The sequence below is a fragment of the Loxodonta africana genome, chromosome 23 (genome assembly GCF_030014295.1).
Source record: "Loxodonta africana isolate mLoxAfr1 chromosome 23, mLoxAfr1.hap2, whole genome shotgun sequence".
Taxonomy (NCBI): domain Eukaryota; kingdom Metazoa; phylum Chordata; class Mammalia; order Proboscidea; family Elephantidae; genus Loxodonta; species Loxodonta africana.
The window spans coordinates 28419622-28441874 of record NC_087364.1 but is presented as its reverse complement, the minus strand read 5'-3'; the positions used below and the strand labels follow the sequence as shown (position 1 = coordinate 28441874).

The following is a 22253-nucleotide window of genomic DNA, read 5'->3' as shown; positions in this document are numbered from 1 at the left end:
TTCTTGACTACACCATAATTCAAATGCATCAATTCTATTTCAGTCTTCTTTATTCATTGTCGAGCTTTCACAGGCATATGAGGCAAATGAGAACGCCATGGCTTGGTTCAGGCACATCTTAGTCCTCAAAGTGACATCTTTGATTTTTAACACTTTAAAGAGGTCTTTTGCAGCAGATTTGCCTCATGCAATGCATTGTTTGATTTCTTGACTGAGGCTTCCATGGGCATTGCTTGTGGAGCCAAGTAAAATGAAATCTTTGACAACTTCAATCTTTTTTCCATTTATCATGATGCTGCTTACGGGCCCAGTTGTGAGGATTTTTGTTTTCTTTATGTTGAGGTGTAATCCATATGTAGGCTGCAGTCTTTGATCTTCATTAGTAAGTGCTCCAAGTCCTCTTCACTTTTAGCAAGTAAGGTTGTGTCATCTGCATGTTGTAGGTTGTTAATGAGTCTTCCACCAATCCTGATGCTGCGTTCTTTTTCATACATTCCAGCTTCTTAGATTATTTGCACAGCATACAGTTTGAATAAGTATAGTGAAAGGATACAATATTTTCCTGTTTTTAAACCATGCAGCATCTCCTTGTTCTGTTCAAATGATGGCTTCTTGGTCTATGTACTGGTTCTGCATGAGCAAAATTAAGTGTTCTCGAATACCCATTCTTTGCAATGCTATCCATAATTTGTTATGATCCACACAGTCACATGCCTTTGCATAGTCAATAAAACATAGGTAAACATCTTTCTGGTATTCTCCTTTCAGCTATGATCCATCTGACATTAGCAATGATATACCTGGTTCCACGTCCTCTTTTGGATCCGGCTTGAATTTCTGGCAATTCCTGTTGATACACTACAGCAAATATTTTTGAATTGTCTTCAGCAAAATTTCATTTGAATGTGATGCTAATGATATTGTACAATCATTTCTACATTCCGTTGGATCACCTTTCTTTGGAATGGGCACAGATATGGACCTCTTCTAGTTTGTTAGCCAGGTAGCTGTCTTCCAAATTTTGTGGCATGGACAGTGAGCATTTCTAGCATTGCATCCATTTGTTGAAACGTGTCAATCAATATTTTGTCAATTCCTGAAGTCGTGTTTTTTGCCAATGCCTTCAGTGCAGCTGGGCTATAAAATAAAATGTAAGATCAAAAAGTAATATCAGAAAAAGTAGACTGTAAGACAAAGTCTGTTAGAAGAGATAAAGATGGACATTATATAGTCATAAAAGTGTGAATTCATCAAGAAGATTTAATAATACAAGTACGTATGCTCCTAACACCAGGGCACCTAAATATATAAAGCAAACACTGATAGACTTGAAGGGAGAAATAGATAGCACAATAATAATAATTGGGGACTTTACTACACCACTTTAAATATTGGACAGACTATCTAGAAAGAAGATCAGCAAGGAAACAGAGGACCTGAATGACACTAAAAGGAAACTAGACTTAAGAGACATGTATAGAACACTTCAGTGAACACCAGCACAACATACATTTTACTCAGTGCACATGAATTATTTTCCAGGATATACCACATGTTAGGTCACAAAGCAAGTCTCGTAAATTTAAGGAGATTGAAATCATACAAAGTAGTTTTTCCAACTACAACAGAGTGAAGCTAGATAGATATCAATTACAGAAAAAAAAAATGTATGGAAATTAAACAACACACTATTAAACCACCAACGGATCAAGGAAAAAATCAAAAAAGAAATCACAAGTTTCTTAGAGTCAAATGAATGAAAGCAAAACATAGCAAAACTTATGGGATGAAGCAAAAGCAATACTGATAGCAATAAATGTCTACATGAAAAAAGAAGAAAGATCTCAAATCAACAGTTTAGCTCTAGAACTTGAGAGACTAGAAAAAGAAGAGCAAGCTAAGCCTAAACCTACCAGGAGAAAGGAAATAACAAAGATCAGACCAGAAATAAATAAAATAAAAAATAGAAAAATAATACAGAATCAGCAAAAGCAGAAGTTGGTTATTTGAAAGATCAGTAAAGTTGACAAACCATTGGCTAGACTGACAAAGAAAACAGAAAAGATGAAAATAACCAAAATAAGAAATGAGAGAGGAAACATTACAACTCGCCTGATAAAAATATAGAGAATTATGACAGAATATTATGAAAAACTCTCCAGCAAAAAACTGAATAACCTAGATGAAATGGACAAATTCTTAGAAGCACAAAACCTACTTGTCTTAGGCTGGGTTCTCTGGAGAACCAAAACCAGTGAAGTGTATATATAAACTAAAACAAACCAAATCTGTTGCCATCAAGCCCATTCCAATGTATAGAGACCCTATAGGACAGAGTAGAACTGCCCTATAGGGTTTCCAAGGGTGACATCTTTACGGAAGCAGACTGCCACATTTTTCTTCCACAGAGTGGCTGGTTTGAACTGCTGACCTTTTGGCACTTAACCACTATGCAACCAGGGCTCCTACGTACACACAGAGAGATTTATTTCAAGAAAAGGACTCATACAATTGTGGATGCTGGCAAGTCCCAAATCCATGGATCAGGCTTCAGACTGGAGGTTTCTCCTGACTCATGTGGTTGTCGAGACTGACAAACTGTCCCTTCAGGTCAGGTGGCAGGCTGCTGGATCACATCCCAACAACCAGAGGTTGGAGGATGACAAGATGAATGCAGGATCGAGAGAGAGACAGACAGAGTTTGCCAGGACATCTGTATGTATTGGATGCAGGCAACACCCTTAAGGAAACTCCATTTCCAACTAACTGTCTACTTACATCAGATCACAAAATAGAGGATGATTACAAAATGTCTGCCAAACCACTGAGAATCATGGCCTAATCAAGTTGACACATAACATTAACCATCACATTACTGAGACTGGCTCAAGAGGAAATAGAAAATCTCAGCAGACTCATAACAAGTGAAGAGATTGAATCAGTGATCAAAAACTTCCCCCCGCCACCCTCCCCCCCGCCCCCCAAAAAAGAGCCCTTGTTGGTGAGAATGTGGGGAAATTGGAACACTTATCCATTGCTGGATGGGAATGCAAAATGGTACAAGCATTGTGGAAAACAGTGTGGTGGTTCCTCAGAAACTACCATATGATCCAGCTATTCCACTCTTAGGTATGGTCTTAGTTACTCTTAGGTATTGTCTTAGTTATCTAGTGCTGCTATAACAGAAATACCACAGGTGGATGGTTTTAACAAACAAAAATTTAATCTCTCATAGTCTAGGAGGCTAGAAGTCCAAATTCAGGGTGTCAGTTCCAGGAGAAGGCTTTCTCTCTTTGTCAGCTCTGGAGAAACGTCCTTGTCATCAATCGTCCCCTGGTCTAGGAGCTTCTTAGCACAGAGGCCCCATGTCCAAAGAACACGCTCTGCTTCTGCCTCTTATTTCTTGATGGTAGGAGATCCCTCTCATCTCTGCTCAATATTTTTATATCTCAAAAAAGATTAACTCAAGATACAACCTAATCCTGTAGATTGAGCCCCGTCTGGTTAACATAACTGCCTCTAATCCTGCCTCATTAACATCATAGAGGTTAGGATTTATAATACATAGAATAATCACATCAGATCACAAAATGATGGACAACTATACAGTACTGGGAATCACGGTCTAGCCAAGCTGATACACAGTTTTGGAGGACACAATTCAATCTATAACATTCCACCCCTTGCCCCCTAGATTCATGCCCTTGCCACATGTAAAACACATTCACCCCATCATATCATCCCAAAAGTCTTAAATCAACTCCAAGTCCAAAATCCCATCTTCTGCAGAGTTTCTCATCATCTGTGAAATCTAGAATACAAGTTATCTGCTTCTAAGGTACAATGGTGGAACAGGCACGAGCTAGACATTTCCATGACAAATGGGAGAAATCTGAGGGAAAGAAGGAATAATAGGCACCAAGTGAGTCAGCATAATACATTACATTCGTTCTCAAATCTTGAAAATAATCCTCTATTCTCTGAGACCATTTAGCACTGGCCCTGACCTCCAGACTCTGGGTGTTGGTCATACTCTCCAAACTCTTCGTGGAGGTCCTTCAGCTCTGGGCTTCAGCTCTGCCTTCCACACCCACTGGAATGGCAACTCTGCTCTCTTGCATTTGGGGGCCCCATTCTCCTAGTCCATCTAAGTGTTGACCCTATCCCCTCAGCCCAGGCAGCCCCATCCTTCTGCCCACTGACCATGGTAGCCCTGCCCCCTCCGCTTTGGGCAGCAGATCCGGGCCCATCCCGCTGGCACTCATGAAAGGCACCCAGACATTCCAGAACTGAGTTGGTGAAGATCTGACTCTTTGAAACCTAGGAGGCTGCAGCCCCACCCTTTGAAATCCCAGAGTCCATGACTCCACTCTTTGAGACTTCAGAGGTTGTGGCTGTATCCTTTGAGACTGAAGCACCTCTGTTTCCTACGCTCCTTGTCTTTTCAGCTTTGGATTTCTGGTTCCTTGGCCTCTCAGCTTCTCAGGCCATTGGGCACGTGCAGCATTTGCCCTGCTTAGAAAAGTGTTCCAAAGCTCTTTAGCTCTATCAGTAAGTGTCCAGAGGCACACCACTCTGCCAGTAAGCCTAGGCCCAAAGGCGACCAGCTCTCTTGCTCTGTGGGTCGGCAAACCTAGCTTCCCCGAAAAGTGTCCCAAGACACGCCACTCCTCCAGGAAGCCTCCTTCCCACAAAGGCACTCAGCTCTCTTGCTCCGTGAGTTGGCTCCTGTGCCATCTAGTGCTGGTCTGCTGGTTCTGCTGCTGCTGTTTCTCTGCTGCTGCTTCTCGCCCTCTCAGCCATCTCTGGTGTTACAGCTCTTCTCACTACCTTCTGAGTCCTCACCAGAATTGCCTTTGACATCTATAATTCCAACAGTCTCTCCAAGGCAACAGGGGCTTTTACTATTAGGCACTTAAAAACTTTTCTAGCCTCTATGTATAACTTAACTTCAAAACCACTTCCACATTCTAGGTATCTGTTAGAGCAGCACCTTACTACCAAATTCTGTCTTAATTATCTAGTATTGCTATAACAGAAATACCAGAAATGGATTGCTTTAACAAACAGAAGCTTATTCTATCACAGTTTAGGAGGCTACAAGTCCGAATTCTGGGTGCCAGTTCCAGCGAAAGACTTTCTCTCTCTGTCAGCTCTGGGGGAAGATCCTTGTCATCAATATTCCCCTGGTGTAGGAACTTCTCAGCACAAGGACCCCAGGTCCAAAGGACACCCTGTGCTTCCAGCTCTTATTTCTTGGTGGTAAGAAGTCCCTTTCCTCTCTGCTCACTTCTTTCTTTTATATCTCAAAAGAGATTGACTCAAGACATAACCTAATCTTGTAGATTGAGTCCTACCTCATTAACATAACTGCCTCTAATCCTGCCTCATTAACATCATAGAGGTAGGATTTACAACACATAGGAAAATCACATCAGATCACAAAATGGTGAACAAGCACACAATACTGAGCATCATGGCCTAGCCAAGTTGACACAAATTTGAGGAGACAGAATTCAATCCAGAACAGTAGGGTTGCACAGACATTTAGGTTGCTATCAAGAAGTTGTACCTCTGTAAAAAGTTGAATTGGCAAAAGTTGTGTGATACACATATGTACAACAATGACAAAAAAAGAAAAAGAGTAGCTGCTGATGCTGCTTATGTACAGCCAAACACCTTAATGGATTTGGTTCTTTGGTTTGGAGTTTTCGGGTCATGGTTTCATGACACATCCCAGTTAATTGGCTTAATAACATGTTTAGTGCTTCTTTTCTACCTCCTAGTTCGTTGCGTAGTGCCTGGAATCTTAAAAGCTTGCAAGTGGCCATTTAATGCTCAACAATTGATCTTGAGCAACAGAGGAAGGACAGTCAGGAATAGGAATAGGAGGAAGATATGAAATGTGTGGTTAATTGCCTCCACAACTGCCTCCTTTGCCATGAGGCCAGATTTGGATGGTGTCCAGCTACCACTACTGAACATTTTGATCAAAGATTTCATAGATGAATCCCGATCAAAATGAGGAAAATGCAGAAAATAATTTCAAATTCTCATGGACTCCAGAGTTTCTAGAGCCATGGGGGGTGGATGAAGCACTGAAACTATTGCCCTGAGATCAACTTTAAACCTTACACCAAAAATATCCCCTGAAGTCATCTTAAAGCCCAATAATAATATAGCTTAACTAGTAAAGAATGCCTGCATTGAGCATTACGTTCTTTTATGGACCATCTATATGGGATCAAATTTACAACAGCAATTCGAAAGATTAGATAAGAACCATAGGGGGCAGTAAATGTATGTTAATGAGGGAGGAACAATTCAGAAAATGAGCATGAGAATGGTTGGAAGACTTGAAGAATAGTAATCAATGTCACAAAATTGTACATGTAGAAACTTTGAATTGGTGTGTTTTGCTGTGTATATTCTCAGCGACAACAAAATAAATGAAATTAGAAAAGAAAAAAAAAGTCCTGCACCAGATGGCTTCACTGGGGAGTTCTACCAAATGTTTACGAAGAATGGACCTCAATCCTCTTTAACCTCTACCGAAAGGTAGAGAAGGAAAGAATAATCCCTAATTCATTCTATGAAACAAACATAACCTTGATACCAAAACCAGACAAAGGCATCACAAGAATAGAAAACCACAGGTCAATATCCGTTATTAATATAGATGCAAAAATCCTAAATAAAACACTAGCAAACAGAATTCAACAGCATGTTAAAAGAATCATACACCGTGACCAAGTGGAATTTATTCCAGGAACGCAAGAATGGTTCAGCATTAGAAAATCAATCAACTAATACACCACATCAACAGAACAAAGGAAAAGAACCATATGATCACCTCTAGAAAAAGTATTTGATAAAACTGAATACCCTCCCTTGATGAAAACCCTCAATAAGATTGGAATAGAATGAAAGTTCCTCAGTATGATTCAGGGCATATACGAAAAGCCAATGGCCAATACTACACTGAATGGAGAAAGACTGAAAGATTTCCCCTTGAAATGGGGAACAATACAAGGGTGCCCACTCTCACACTTCTATTCAATATTGTATTAGAAGTCCTAGCCAGAGCAATAAGACAAGAAAAAGAAATAAAAATTATACAGATTGGAAAAGAAGAAGTAAAATTAACCCAGTTTGTGGATGACATGATCCTGTATGTAGGAAATCCCAAAGAGTCTACACGAAACCTTCTAGAGCTAATGGAAAAATTTAGTGAAGTTGAGGGTACATGGTCAACAAACAAAAATCAGTTGGGTTTCTACCCAGCAGCATTGAGAAATCTGAAATAGAAATTAGGGAAACAATTCCATTTACAATAGCATCTAAGAGAATAAAATAAATACCTAGAAATAAATTTCACCAGCCATGTGAAAGACTTGTACAATGAAAATTATAAGACAGTGTTGAAAGAGATTAAAGAAGACTTAAATAAATGGAAAGATGTCCCATGTCCATGGATTGGAAGACTTAATATTAAGATGTCAATACTACTCAAGGCAATCTATAAATTCAATGCAATCCTGATCAAAACCCCAAAAGCCTTCTTTACAGAAATGAAAAAAACCAATCCTTAAATTTATATGGAAAGGCAAGAGGCCCCAAATAGCTAAAGCAATGTTGAAAGAGAAAGACTAAGCATGAGGGCTCATACTTCACGATTTTTAAGCATATTATGCAGCTACGACAATCAAAATTGCCTGGTACTGGTGTAACAACAGACATAGAGAGCAATGGAATAGAATTGAGAGCCCAGAAATAAACCCACGCATCTATGATCAACTGATTTTTGGAGAAGGGCACTAAGTCCATTCAAAGAGGAAAAGAGTAACTTCAATAAGTGATGTTGGGAAAATTGGATTTCCCCATGCAGAAAAATGAAACAAGATACATTCCTCACACAATACACAAAAACAAATTCAAAATGCATTACAGACCTAAAGGTGAAAACTAAAACCATAAAATTCTTAGAAGAAAAAGCAGGGGCAGCACTGTTGGGCCTAGCGTTTAACAAGAGATTATCTAATATAATAACAAAAGCACAAACAGCAAAAGACAAAATAAATAAATGGGACCTCATAAAAATTAAAAACTTTTGTTCACCAAAATACTTTACCAAAAAAGTGAAAAGACAAGCTACCAACTGTACCAACTGAGAGTGTATCTTCAGAAATCATGTATCCAATGTCATAGATTGAATTGTTCCCCCCAAATATGTGTCAACTTGGCTCATCATGATTCCCAGTATTTATGGTTGTCTTCCATTTTGTGATATACTGTAAATCCTATTCTCTTTATGTTAATGAGACAGGATTAGATCATGTTAATGAGGATTAGGTTGTTTGTTATGTTAATGAGGCAAGATTAGGGTGTATCTTGAGTCAATCTCTTTTGAGAATAAAAGAGATTAAACAAGCAAGAAAGAGGGCAGAGTTGGGGGAAGAGAGGTGCCAAGCCACACGAAGATCACCCAGGAGTAGCAGCTCAGAAAAGACAAGCACCCTCCTCCAGAACTGACAGAGAAAGCTTTCCTGAGAGTCTGCACCATGAATTAGGACTTCTAGCTTCCTAACTGTGAGAAAATGTATTTCTGTTTCTTAAAGAACTTGTGGTATTTGTCATAGCAGCACTAGACAACTAAGACATCCAGTAAGAATCTAATAACCAAAATATATATAAGACTTCTACAACTTAACAAAAACACAAAAAACCCAATCATAATATGGGCAAAAGACTTGAATAGACATTTCATCAAAGAGTACATTCAAATGACCACCAAACACATGAACGCATGCTCAGTGTTATTAGCCATCAGAGAGATCAAAGGAAAACCACAGTGACATACCATTTCACTTCCCCTAGGATGGCTAAGATTAAAAATAAAAAACCAAAAATCCCTGAGGAAATAACAAATGCTGGCCAGGATGTGGGGAAATTAGAACCCTTATTTATTGCTGGCGGGAATGCAAAAATGATACAGCTGCGGAAAACAGTGTGATGGTTCCTCAAAAAAACTAAAAGTGGAAGTACTGTAAAAACTAAACACTAAATCCACTGCCGTCAAGTTGATTTCAACTCATAGTGACCCTATAGGATAGAGTGCCCCATAGGGTTTCCAAGGCTGTAAATCTTTACGGAAGCAGACTGCCACATCTGTCTCCCACAGAGCTGCTGGTGGGTTTGAACTGCTGACCTTTTGGTTAGCAGCTAAATGCTTTAGCCACTGTGCCACCAGGGATCCTTAGAACTACTGTAACCAAAACCAAACCCTTTGCCTTCCAGTCTGACTGCCTGATAGGGTTTCCAAGGATCAACTGGTGGATTGCAACTGCTGGCCTTTTGCTTAACAGTCATAGTTCTTCACCACTGTGCCACCAGAGCTCCACATATAACCCAGCAATTCCACTCCTAGGTATATACCCAAAAGATTTGAAAGCAGAGACTTAAACAGATACTTGTACAACAATGTTCATTCTAGCACTATTCACAATAGCCAAAAGGTGGAAATAACCTAAAGTCCCATCAACAGATGAATAAACAAAATGTGGTACATACACACAATGGAATCCTACTCAGCCAGTAAGAGAAATGAAGTCTTGATACATGCTACAATATGAATGGAAATTGAAGACATTATAACCCATTGCCGTTGAGTCAGTTCAACTCATAGCGACCCTATGCACAACAGAAGGAAACACTAGCCCTGTCCTGCACCATCCTCACAATTGTTGCTATGCTCAAGCCCATCATTGCAGCCACTGTGTCAATCCATCTTGTTAAAGGTCTTCCTCTTTTTCGCTGATCGTTTCAGTTTACGGTGATGGGAAAATCGCATTGATTAAGGGTAGGGTCACATAGCTGATTAATGTAATTGCTGTCAATAAGTTGTACACCTGTAAAAAGTTGAATGACCAAAAAAAAAAGAAAAAGAGTAGCTGTTGAGGCTGATTATGTACAACCATACTCCTCACAGGATTTGGTTCCTCGGTTTGGAGGTTTAGGGTCATGGTTTGATGTGGCATCCAGGTTAATTGGCCTAATACTATGTTTTGTGCTTCTCATCTATTTCCTAGTCCGTTGTGTAGTGCCTGGGGTCTTAAAAGCTTGTAAGCAGCCATTCAAGGTACAACAATTGGTCTTTATTTACCTGGAGCAAAAGTGGAAGAAGAGTCAGGACTAGGAGGAAACTGAATGTGTGGCTAATTGGCTCCATGAACAACTATCGAACCCTTTTGCCATGAGACCAGGAGAACTGGGTGGTGCCCAGCTACCATTACTGAACGTTTTGATCTAAGATTCTATAGAAGAACCTGATCAAAAGGGGGAAAAGGCAGAACAGAATTTTAAATTCTCTTAGATTCCAATATTTCTGGAGCCATGGAGGCTGGATGAATCCCTAAAACTATTGCCCTGTGATAATCTTTAAACCTTAAACCAAAAATATCCCCTGAAATCTTCTTAAAACCAAACAGTAGTTTAGCTTAACTCGTAGAAAATGTCAGCCTTGAGTCTTTGTGTTCTTTTAGGATCTATGTGGAATTAAATTGACAACAGAAACTTGAAAGATTAGTCAGGAAATTTAGGGGGCAGTGAGATTATGTTAATGGTGGAGGAACAACTTGGGAAAGGAGGGTGAGAATGGTTGGACAACTTGAAAACTAATCAATGTCACCAAATTGTACATGTAGAAATTACTCAATTGGTGTATGTTCTGCTGTGTATATTCTCAACAACAGCAAAAATAAATCACTAAAAAAAAAAGTTTCCCAGGAAGAAACAGCCTCAGTTTACAGCTAATCAGTCTTTAAAATTCAGAATTCAGAGCCTTCAAAACAAAGCTGTGAGCAGTGTTTAAGAGATTGCTGGAGAACAGCGCCAGGTCTTTACTCCCACATCCCATGTGCTTTCTGGTCTTCTCCAGAGCGGCCAGGATGAGCCTCTTTCTCTGCATTGGAAGAACAGCACCTGTCAGGTCTGGGTGGGGCACACCACAGCTTTGCCCTGGCTCCCCAGGTACATGAAGAAACCCAGCTGTGGCGTTTATTCTTGGCTTCTTTGGGGACCTATTTATTGAGGATTATTGTTTGTAGAGCATTGTGTTAGGCACTGGCTGATGGCGATGGTTTGGGGAGAAAACAAATGGGTGTAACACATAGCCCTTGCTCTAAAGTTAACAAAAAAATTTGAATGCCTACTGTGTGCTAGGTAATGGGAATTCAGTGGAGAGTAAGACATGTACACTTTAGCAAAAATCACTAACCACCAAAAACAGTTAAGATGGATTTTAGATTTGAAGATTAGAAGAAAACACAGAAGAATTTCTCCATGACCTTAAAGTAGGCAAAGATTTCTTAAATAGAATGCAGAAATGCACTAACCGTAAAAGAAATAAATAATTGGGCTCCACTAAAATTAAAAGCTTCTGGTCTTTAAAAGATGCCATTAAGAAAATGGCAGAAGATATTCTCAATACATACATCTGACAAAGGATTTGTATCTAAATAGCACGCTTGTATTTTCTATCTTAGGCATGATCTCATTATTTCCCTGCATTTTTTTTTTTCCTATGGAATATGGGAGTTTAGCTCTTTTTTAAGCCCCGTGTCCCTACTACACATGCATGCCTTTTCTGTTCCCCTGTCTTCCTAATAAAGGCCATAATTTAGTGAAATCAAAATTTAGTGTTTTATTATTATGACTATTATTACTATTCCTAAATGAACCATATAGTAAGCTATAATTACTTTTATTTTTCTGCACAACCTTTAGATTTTCCTGGAGTTAATAATTTTTTTCACTTGCTTAGTTTTCTATGAACTTATCCCAAATCCAGCTACGAACTCTTCACATATCATGGAATACTACTCAGCAATAAAGAGAATGGACTATTAATAACACGCAATCTGGATGAATCTACAGAGAATTATGTGGAGTGAAAAAGTCAGCTCCCAAAGGTTGTGTACTGTATGATCCCGTTTATATAACATTCTTGAAATGACACATTTATAGAAATGGAGAACAGATTAGTGATTTCCAGGAGTTAAACAGGGGGTAAGGGGGGGTGGATGGGTGTGACTATAAAAGGGCAACATGAGGAATCCCTGTGGTGATAGAACTGTATCTTGACTCTACCTATGTCAATATCCTGGTTGTGATATTGTACTACAGTTTGCCCTAGGATGGAACACACTCAGAGCCTCTCCCATACTTGATTTAGATGATTGACAAGATAAGATTTTGGACTTAGAGTTGATGCTGGAATAGGTTAAGGTTTCTGGGGATGATGTGATAGGATGAATGTATTATGCAGGTGGGAAGAACATGAATTTGGGGGACCAAAGGGCAGAACGTTACACAGTGCATTGTGCTCCTCCCAAATATATGTTGAAACCTTGACCCATGTACCCATATATATCACCCTGCTTGGAAATAGGGGTTTTCTTTGTTATGTTAATTAGGCAATACCCAAGGAGGTTGGGTCTCAAGCCTATTAACGTCTGAGTTATAAAAAGAGCACATCAGATACAGAGACACACAAAGGAGGAAGACAGATACCACGTTAGGACTACAAGCAAAGGAACAATAAGAAATGCCAAGAATTGCTGGTGGACAACAGGAACCAGGAGAGAAACTCGTAGAAGGAATTGACTTGGCCAAGACCCTGATTTAGACTTTTAGTCTCCATAGCTCTGAGAAAAAAAATTCCTGTTCTTTCAAGTCACCCACTTGTGTGGTATTGCTGTTATGGCAGCACTAGGTAATTGAGACACTCACCCAGGCACAGGCAGATCTATATAACCATGAGCTCCTGCCTTGTTTTTTCTTTCAACTTTCCCAGTTAGGTGATTGTGAAGTCCAGAGTGTGTCTTACTCAGTTTTTCCACATGACAAAGGGATCGGAGAGAGAGTGAGCCCATCAACACTGCCTAGTTCATAGAAAAAATAACCATCATTTCTAATGACCTGTTTCAGTGGAATGTTTGAACCTCATGTAGTCAATCCAAGCTGAATTTCTTTCCTTAATAATAGGACACATGTATTTTCATTCCAGTGTCCAGTAGTAATAAGAGTTTTCTTCCTTTTTAAGGTGAATAGCTCATTTTGACCATTAAACTCAGGCTGCCACTTTTGGAAATGGAAAATTCCCTTGCTAAGGAAAAAGATCTTCATTGCTGGAAAGGGATATAATGGTTGGTTAACAATGCTTACATAGTACTACTACTTAAAAATACGAATTTAATAGCAAAGAACTTTTTGGTGATGCTGAATTTTGCCACTGGAAATAAAAAATTAGTTAAGTACTTATTGAGGATTTTAACTTGATGAATACATCATATCTGGAGGAAATAGAATGAACTCCATTTAAAAAATTGTAACTGAAAAAGTTTAGCTCACAGGAGATTCAGGGGAAATGCATCATGCTGGCTGATGTTTTTGTCTTCATGAACTGCATGTAGATTTAGCAAAGAACACAAAACATGCAAGGTGAACAATGAAACTTGGAAGGCATGTAATGTGTTACTTCTCCCAGTGACAGGCTCCAATCACATCCAACAACAGCCACAAATATGTTGAAGCCTGGCCTGGCTGTGCCCTAGTGATGCTCTGAGCAGAGTATTCATCTTCCAAGGAAATCTGTCAAAACCACTGAAGAATTTTCTGTTCTCAGTATATTATCTAGCCATTGGCCCAATTAAATAGTTCACTTGGGCTGAGCAGGAAGAGATGAATGGAAATCTTTTGGGATTCCCTAAGGCAGGCCTTAGGCAGTAACACACAAAATAATGTGCAAAATTAGGATCATTACTCTAAAAATTGTCTCAGCTACATCATTAAAATACTTTAAAGAAATTCAGATGGATATTAAGCATATGTGAAGATTCTTAGCTTCTTTCAAAATAAGAGGAATAAGAAGTAAAATCACATCAAGATATCAAGATACTATTTTTTTACTTAGTCAATGGAGGAAGATCATAAAGGTTAATATATTGTGTGATTGACAAGGCTGTAGATAAATATTCCCATGTAGTGCTATTGGGAGCATACATTGGCACAATATTCACTGCAAGGACTAATCTCTGATTTTACCTTATTTACAAACTAGTAAGTTATGTTACTCTTTCAGGGATGCTGGAAGACAAGAAACTCTTGAATCTGAGATACAGGACTTTACTACAGCACAGTAAGCAAATAAGCATTAGCATGTTTGTATCTTCCTTTTGCCCCCAAGTACAGCAGCAAACATCTGGGCCTTTTATGTTGTCCCAAGTACGGCAGGGACAACATAAAAGGCCCAGGTGTTTGCTGGATGTACAGCGGGCTTCCGCAGCAACTGAGGAACTCTGAGCTTGGGGACATCGACCTGTTTGATAGCAAGTAGTAAGCATATTTGCTCTTTGGCCAGGGACACAGAGAAACATTACCTCATCCTTCAAGGTTGTTCCTGGCAAAGGCAACTTTGAGAAATGGCCCAAGTAGAGTGGTCAGGGCCTGTACTCTTGGCATACCTCGCAAAATGTGTAGCGAACCATGGAGGAGTGCCTCCCAACACCTACGCAGGGCAATTTGGCAATGTTTTTAAAAGTTGTAAATACTTGCCTTCTGACATAGCAATTTCACCTGTACAAGTCTACCCTACATATTTACTTGTGCTACTGCTGCTAACCAAAAGGTTGGTAGTTCAAATCTACCAGGTGCTCCTTGGAAGTTCTATGGGGCAGTTCTACTCTGTTCAATAGGGTCTCTGTGAGTTAGAATTGACTCAACACCAACGGGTTTGGTTTTATTTTATGAACAAAATGGTTGTAGGAGGTTATTTATTCCAACACTGCTTATAATAGCCAAAAATCAGAAACAACTGAAATGCCTATCAATATGGGTCTGGCTTGATTATGAAACATCCTCACAATGGGATACTATGCAGTAGTAGTAAAGAATGAAGAATTTCTTTATGTGCTGATATACAGATGGCCATGGTACACTAAGTGAAGAAAAAAGATACAGAAAAACATGAATACTCTCCCATTTGTATAAAAGGGGGGAAAAATTATGTATATATGTATTCTTTCTTCTACTATGTATGCATAGATTCTTCATTTCCAATATCATTTGTTGTCTGTGAAGAGATGAATGGCTGGGTAATGGAATAATCCAAACCAAACGAAATCTGCTGCTGTCAAGTTGATTCTGACTCACTGTGACCCTATAGGACAGAGAACTGCCCCACAGGGTTTCCAAGGAGTGGCTGGTGGACTCAAACTGCCAACCTTTTGGTTAACAGCCGCAGCAGCTCTTAACCACTGCACCACCAGGGCTCCAAGGGTAATAGGAGATGTTTTTTGGTATATCCCTTTGTTCATTTTGATTTTTAAACCATGTGCCTGTACCTATACGAAACACTAACCCAAAGTAAAACAAACTTATTTTTTCTGAATTTCTTAATACCACCACCCATTTTAAGGCAAAGGTGGAGGCACTGCACTCACACTGTCAGTTTAATTTTCTCCTGCAGAGAAATTAGCTTTTATTTATAATGCATTTTATCACCCACCCACTAAGTGTACACTGGAGCCCTTGTGGTGCAGTGGTTAAGAGCTCAGCTGTCAACCAAAAGATCAATAGTTTGAATCTACCAACCGCTCCTTGGAAACCCTATGGGGCAGTTCTGCTCTATCCTATAGGATCGTTAGGAGTCAGAATTGACTTGACTGCAAGGGGTTTGGTTTGGTGTACATACGGTAGCCTCCACCCCCCTTATCTGCAGTTTCACTTTTCTCAGTTTTGGTTACCCTTGTCAATCGCAGTTGGAAAATGTCAAGTGAGTAGGTAGTACGATGAAATCTCATGCTGTCCTGCTCCATCATTCACATAACTTTTCTTACAATATATTGTTATAAATGTTCTATTTAATTATTAGTCATTGTTGTTAATCTCTTACTGTGCCTAATTTATAAACTAAGCCTTATCTTAGGTATGTATGTATAGGACAAATCATAGTATCTATAGGATTTGGTACTATCCTTGGTTTTAGGCATCCATGGGAAGTCGTGGAACGTATCCCCCTGTGGATAAGGGGGACTACCGTATGTGATATCCTATTTAATCCATTCAACATTAATGACTAATGAGGTATGTTTTGTCTCCATTTTACATAAGACAGACTGGGTCGCAGAACCACAGTCTGATCTGGCCTTTGTGTGTCGGACATGAAAGCCTGTTTTTCCCACACCCCAGGGCCTTCGTCTGACAGAACCATGTCTGGAGAGGCTCTTCTCCCCTCCCCTCTTGCCACGGTGGCTCCTTCAGCAGTTGACAACCCCTGCTATGTATGAATTACTGGACAGCTGGTGGGAGTTACAACATGCCAACAAAAGCAAGAACTTAAAAATCCCCCCAAAAACACGACACCGACTGAAGTATTTGGATTCAAAATTTTAATAATAAATTGTGCCAACAGAAGCTCTTCAAAGGCAATGGTATATCAATAAATAATAGTTAAATTGAGTTCCTGAGAAAGAACCTACCACATGAAAGTATGTCAGAGCGCTGTAAATAACAAAACGGCATTACTATAAAATAGCGAAAATGCTGACAGTCACGTACAAGCACAGCAGACTTCAGAATATGCCATTCATACAAATGTAAACAAGTACACAGGAATCTTTTTTTTTTTTTTTTAGTTTAGACATTGATAAATTTGTAACTGTTGCTGCCTAGATATGTACTAAATAATGGATACATTACACAATAAACTTCAAGGAAAATTATGTGGAATAACATAATGAAAAATACGATGCATCAGATTTTTTAAAAAGCAAGAAAAATTGAACTTTGTACTCAAATATAAATCACTTTAAATAGGATTCATACTAATTTGAAATACGGAATATTTTGTGTTTATGTAGTTATATATATATATATATACACACCTATACTTCTAAGAAAATACATATGGCTTAATCATTTTCATATTCCAATGTCACTTTGAGTAATCCTTGCTTTTTTACAAAGATTGGAAAAATGTATTTTAAAAATAAAAGTTAAGATCCGATGCTTCAAAGCACACCAAAGAACGTGAAGGAAACAAAAGATGACTAAATCGCTTTGTGGTAACACCTCAGCTGCTTAGGACAACAGGTGGATACCTTTGACTTTAACCTTTCAATATGGGCAGTCTGCTGGTGAAAAAACAAAGCAGTTCGGGAACAGCTATAGAATTCTACACATCGGCTATCCCCAAAAATGAAGAGTATACTGACTAGAGAAATGGACACAGTTCCGTAATTAAACATTTTTGGCATCACTAAATAAATCCCTTTTGATGTATACAGTTTTAGTATGTGATAGATGTTTAACTCCCCAAAGAATCCAATCATACCCCAAGACACACAAAAAAATCGCTTCTCATACACATCTGGATTTTTAAACAAAACAATAAGGGATACAATCATAGCAAGGAAATCACCCACACAATACATTATCAACACACTGTCTAGAACACCTCACTTAAAGATGCTCAATAAAAACGTATTCACAGGACCTGCTGTGAATGGCAAGATACGGTAATTTTATAATAGAAAAACCCTGTTCATGCAGCATTCTCCACACACCAGACATCTGAAACCACAGCCACAAAATCATCTTGCTCACACTTTCTACTGTACTCGAGTATGCAAAAAGCAAACAAAAAGCAGTCTTTAACATTACATCACAATTTTGAAATGTGGGAAAAAATATAAAATAAAAACCATTGTGTGAATAAAATGGTATCAGTAACATCAGAGCAGTGATATCTTTTTTTGTCGTTTTGTTTTTAAATTATTGCACAGAGATTTTATCACATGTTCTTCAGTTTTTATCTTTTCCTAAATGTGAATAAGAGCTATGGATAAAATACAAATGTAGAAAGTAACAGCAGCATGATTTGTCAAAGTTAATCCCTATAATTTAGTAAGAAAAAATGGATATAAACAAAATAAGTGCTCTTTTAAACTATACTAAGTTTCAAAAAATATTGTTTTTATGTGGTGAAGGTCCTTAAAAGCCAATTCAAAGGTAATGGTGACGACGCCTATCAACCAGATCTACGATGAAGATCTGCCAGGCTAAGTCTTCGGAAATTTTGATTTGGTTGGTTCTCTGTTGTTGAAGACCAGAATTCACATGTAGCATGAATGGACTAACTCACAACCTTCCCAGCAGTCATGTTCCAGGTGCACACACGAGGAAGTGGCTTCTGGGGATGAGAGGCGTCTACACGTACACAGGTTGGCAGCCCTCAGTCTGGTCCCCGACACCTGCATTTTCTCCATCTGCACTCTCAGACAGCTTGGCTTCTGCTCCTGAAGGTTTGGGGCATCGGAAGGGGTAGCCATTGTCATCAAAGAACCTTCGGAAGGTGAACTCATAGAAGGCGTGCTCAGGGTGTTTGTTGTTGGCAGAGGTGAGCGTGTCCCATGCCTTGGTACTGTCTTCGCTGGTCTTGTCCCACGGGCCTTCCTCATCCACGGGGTCGAAGTTGGAGGTGTCCATGGGATGGCTGATCTTGGGCACATAGGGCGCGGGCTGCTTACGGATGTCGCTGGAGAAGTCGATGGCACTGAAGAACGGGTGGGCCTTGAGCTCGTCGGCCCCAGCCCTGCCCAGCCGGCTATCAGCAGCACAGCACAGCCTGGTGATGAGGTCCCGGGCCTCAGGGCTCAGCTTGACCTGGGCCGGGATGTGGAGTGTGCTCTCCCAATTTATCACCTAGAGGGACAGAGAACGACGCCTGAGCGCCTCTGCATGTGCAGGGCCAACCCAGGGTGGTTATGGGCCTCTATGTGATGACATGTTAACTTTAGGTAATCTTAGTTTCCTAATGGAAGAAGAGTTAGAACAGACTTAGAAGCAGCAGTTGTTAATTTGAGAAGCTATAAAAAGTCTCTCCATTCACCTAGGGCAACAGAGGAAGGACAGTAATAGGAGGAAGACAAAGAATGTGTAGCTAATGCCTCCATGAACAACTGCCTCCTTTGCCATGAGACCAGAAGAACTGGATGGTGCCTGGCTATCATTACTGAACATTTTGATCAAAGATTCTGTAGAAGAATCCTAATCAAAAGAGGGAAAATGAAGAACAGAATTTCAAATTCTCATGGACTCCAGGCTTTCTGAAGCCATGGAGGGTGAATGAACCGCTGGAACTATGCCCTGATAATCTTAAAACCTTAATCTTTAAACCTTAAACCAAAAATATTCCCTCAAGTCTTCTTAAAACCAAACAACAGTTTAGCTTAACTGGTAAAAAAGAAAAAAAAAAAAAAGTCTGCCTTGAGCATTATGCTCTTTTAAGAACTATCTATATGGGATCAAACTGACAACAGCAACTTGGAAGATTAGATAGGAACCTTAGGGAGCAGTGGATTTATGTTAATGAGAGGGGAGCAACTCTGAAAAGGAGGGTGAGAATGGTTGCACAACTGGAAGAATGTAAGCAATGTCATCAAATTGTACATGAAGAAGCTGTTAAATTGGTGTATGTTTTGCTACGTGTATAGTCTCAACAAATTAAATAAAATTTAGGAAAAAAAAGTCACTCTACTCTTGGTAGATGGTTCACAGTCTGAGGCACAGGATGATAAAGCCAAATATAGACACAAAGATACTGATTTTCTTCTATCAGAAACATTGTTTAGCAAAATAATTTTGTGCTTTCTACAAAAATGAAGGTACTGATCGCTCTGAGTTGTTTATTTAGCTATGGTAATGGGTTTGTGTTGAACAATCACCACAGCTCTAGTTCAAGATTTACTGTGGCTGAGAGATGGCCAATTGCTTTTTTTTTTTTTAAACTGCAACTTCACAGAGAGGAAAAATGCAGCTGACTGGCCTTATGGTCTTGGCCTCATGTCATGGTGCTCAGCCACACAAACCAGCCATTGAATGTTCAGAGAATGTCTACGGGGAAAAAGTGAACCTACAGGAATTCTCCAATGTTTATGCTTAGAATCGGGATCAAACAAGGCCAGTGTAACTGGCTACTGCTGGGGGAGCAGGGACAGTGGGTGAGGCATGGAATTTGGTGGGTGTATGGGTGGGAGGGATGGTTTGAACCTAAGCAGTTGTTAACACTGCTTTTGAGAAGGATAGGAATATTTATTCTGCCACTTTAATGAGGAATGAGAAAAAGCTGTCTACACATTCTACTTTACTAGGTGACAAATAACGAGTAAGGGGAAAGTGGGTCCTTTGGGGGAAGTTCAAGAAGATGGGGTTGAAAACCAAATCCTAGCCCTGCATTGGGCTTAACCTCAATGCTGCATAATCTTTTTGTGAATGATTCTAAAGAAAAAGTTGTAGAGTATATAATAGTATTAAAACTAGACTGCTTAATTAGGTATGCATTTGTGGGGGTGGGGGAGGGATCATGGGGGAAAGGAGGTAGGCGTGGTATAAAACCAAAAAACTAGTTGCTGGGTCAATTCTGACTCATAGCAACTCTATAGGACAGTGTAGAATTGCCCCACAGGGTTTCCAGGGCTGTAAATCTTCATGGAAACAGACTGCCACATCTTTTTCCTGTGCAGTGTCTGGTCTGTTTGAACCACCGACCTTTCAGTTAGCAGACAAATGCTTAACCACTGTGCCACCAAGGCTCCTTAGGCATGGTATAGAGGAACTCAAGGAAATGAGATGAGGCTTGGTGAACATAACAGTAGGTATTTGGACCAAATACTAGAAGAATTAATCACTCAATCACCTGCCTATAATTTGGCAACATTGAAAATCTTAAGAATGTGCACAGCCTTTGACCTAGCAATTCCTTCTAGGAACCTTTCTTGAGTAAATAACATGGATAATTATGAAGATTTAGCTATATGAAGATGTTCAGGGTGAAAAAAAACCTGGAGCAATCTAAATGGCTTATTATAAGAGACTGGTTAAATTATGGTATATTTATATTTAATGGAACACCATATAATCATAAAAACAATACCACAGAATATTAAATAATATATTACAGCATCATGATTTGCACCATTCCTTAGTGCTTCTAACTAGAATAACAGTTCACAGTCCTTGCCTGGAAATATCAAGATGGCAGATAACCAATAGCTTAAAAAAAATTTCAGGTACTCGTACGTCTATTAAAACTGGCTCTAACTCTTATGTCTTCACTTTTCAAAATAAATTTTTAAGAAATAGATGATAATATTTTAAAAATTCTATTACATACAGGTGACATTCCTACCCTACTCAGAATAAGAGGTCAAATGTTCACCAAGGAAGGGGTTCATCAGAAAACCACTGTCTTTTCTGCAACCAGACAGATGTTTCTTTCTTAGTTACCTTTAGTTGGGTTTCTGTGGGAGTAGGTGCTAAAAAGGGCGGCTGCCCTACCAGCATCTCGAAGAGAATCACCCCAACACTCCACCAGTCACACAGCTGAGTATATCCTGCAAGACAGAGAGGCTCACTCCATTACTACCCTGGCACTTACCCATTCTCCTCAGAGATGAACTTTATGAGGTATAGAAAATACTCATTTACTATGAAGTGGAAAAGCTGTCAAGGTAGCATATGTGTTATGGTATGCTAAAAAGAAAACAGATCTACATAAAAATGATCTATCTGCACGTAGGGCTTAGAGGAGACGGCAAGAAATGACATACACCAAGGAGCTAGCAGTGTTCACATAGGTGGGCCTACGGCCACTTTTTCTTTTCTTATTTTAAATCATTATTTGCGAAAAGTTGAGTGAAGCCAGTCATGGAGGGCTCCTGGATACGTTCACTAAGTCAGTTTTGGAAGAAGTAGAAGACTATGGATTGGGAAACACATGAGTGCTTTAGTAAAAGGAGCACCTGGACAAATTCCCTTAACCTAAAACAGGCTCTCTGTGCCAGGCACTAAGGAAGACCCAGGCCCTTCCTCAAAAAGTTCACTGCCAGCAGTAGCTGGGGCCAACGTTCTGACCACGTGGCTGGGGCCAACCCTCAGGGAGGCTACAGAGCAGGTTCATTTGTCTTTGATTTTCTCCCACTTTTCTGTTCAAAGCCCAACATCCCAGTCCGGATCATGTTCCAATCTTGATGTCTCCTATTCCTTGCTCAGGCATGAACTAGCACTTATGATGTGCCAGGCTAGCTACTTCAGACCCTCTGTTCCACCTCATTCCAGCCCAGTTGGGCACATGAGGGTGCAGAACTCCAGCTGCATCCAATCACCAGTTCCTCTGGCTGCTGCACACACAGTGG

At 39.7% G+C, this 22253-nt stretch overlaps 1 protein-coding gene across 3 annotated transcripts in view; it reads right to left on the bottom strand.

Annotated features, from left to right (window-relative positions):
* Window positions 1–180: 180 nt before the first annotated feature.
* LATS2 (large tumor suppressor kinase 2) overlaps window positions 181–22253 on the bottom strand; it is a 161758-nt gene continuing 139685 nt past the window's right edge. For 2 of the 3 annotated variants that reach the window (XM_010593942.3, XM_023553118.2), the window contains exons 7-8: window positions 21346–21452; window positions 16432–18762 (exon numbers count right to left, since the gene is read on the bottom strand). In XM_010593942.3, coding sequence (XP_010592244.1) covers window positions 18268–18762; window positions 21346–21452 — 602 coding nt within the window. In that variant the 3' untranslated portion in view covers window positions 16432–18267. Of the gene's footprint in view, window positions 1138–16431; window positions 18763–21345; window positions 21453–22253 lie in introns of those variants that run through there. The other variant, XM_064275357.1, reaches the window with a different exon arrangement.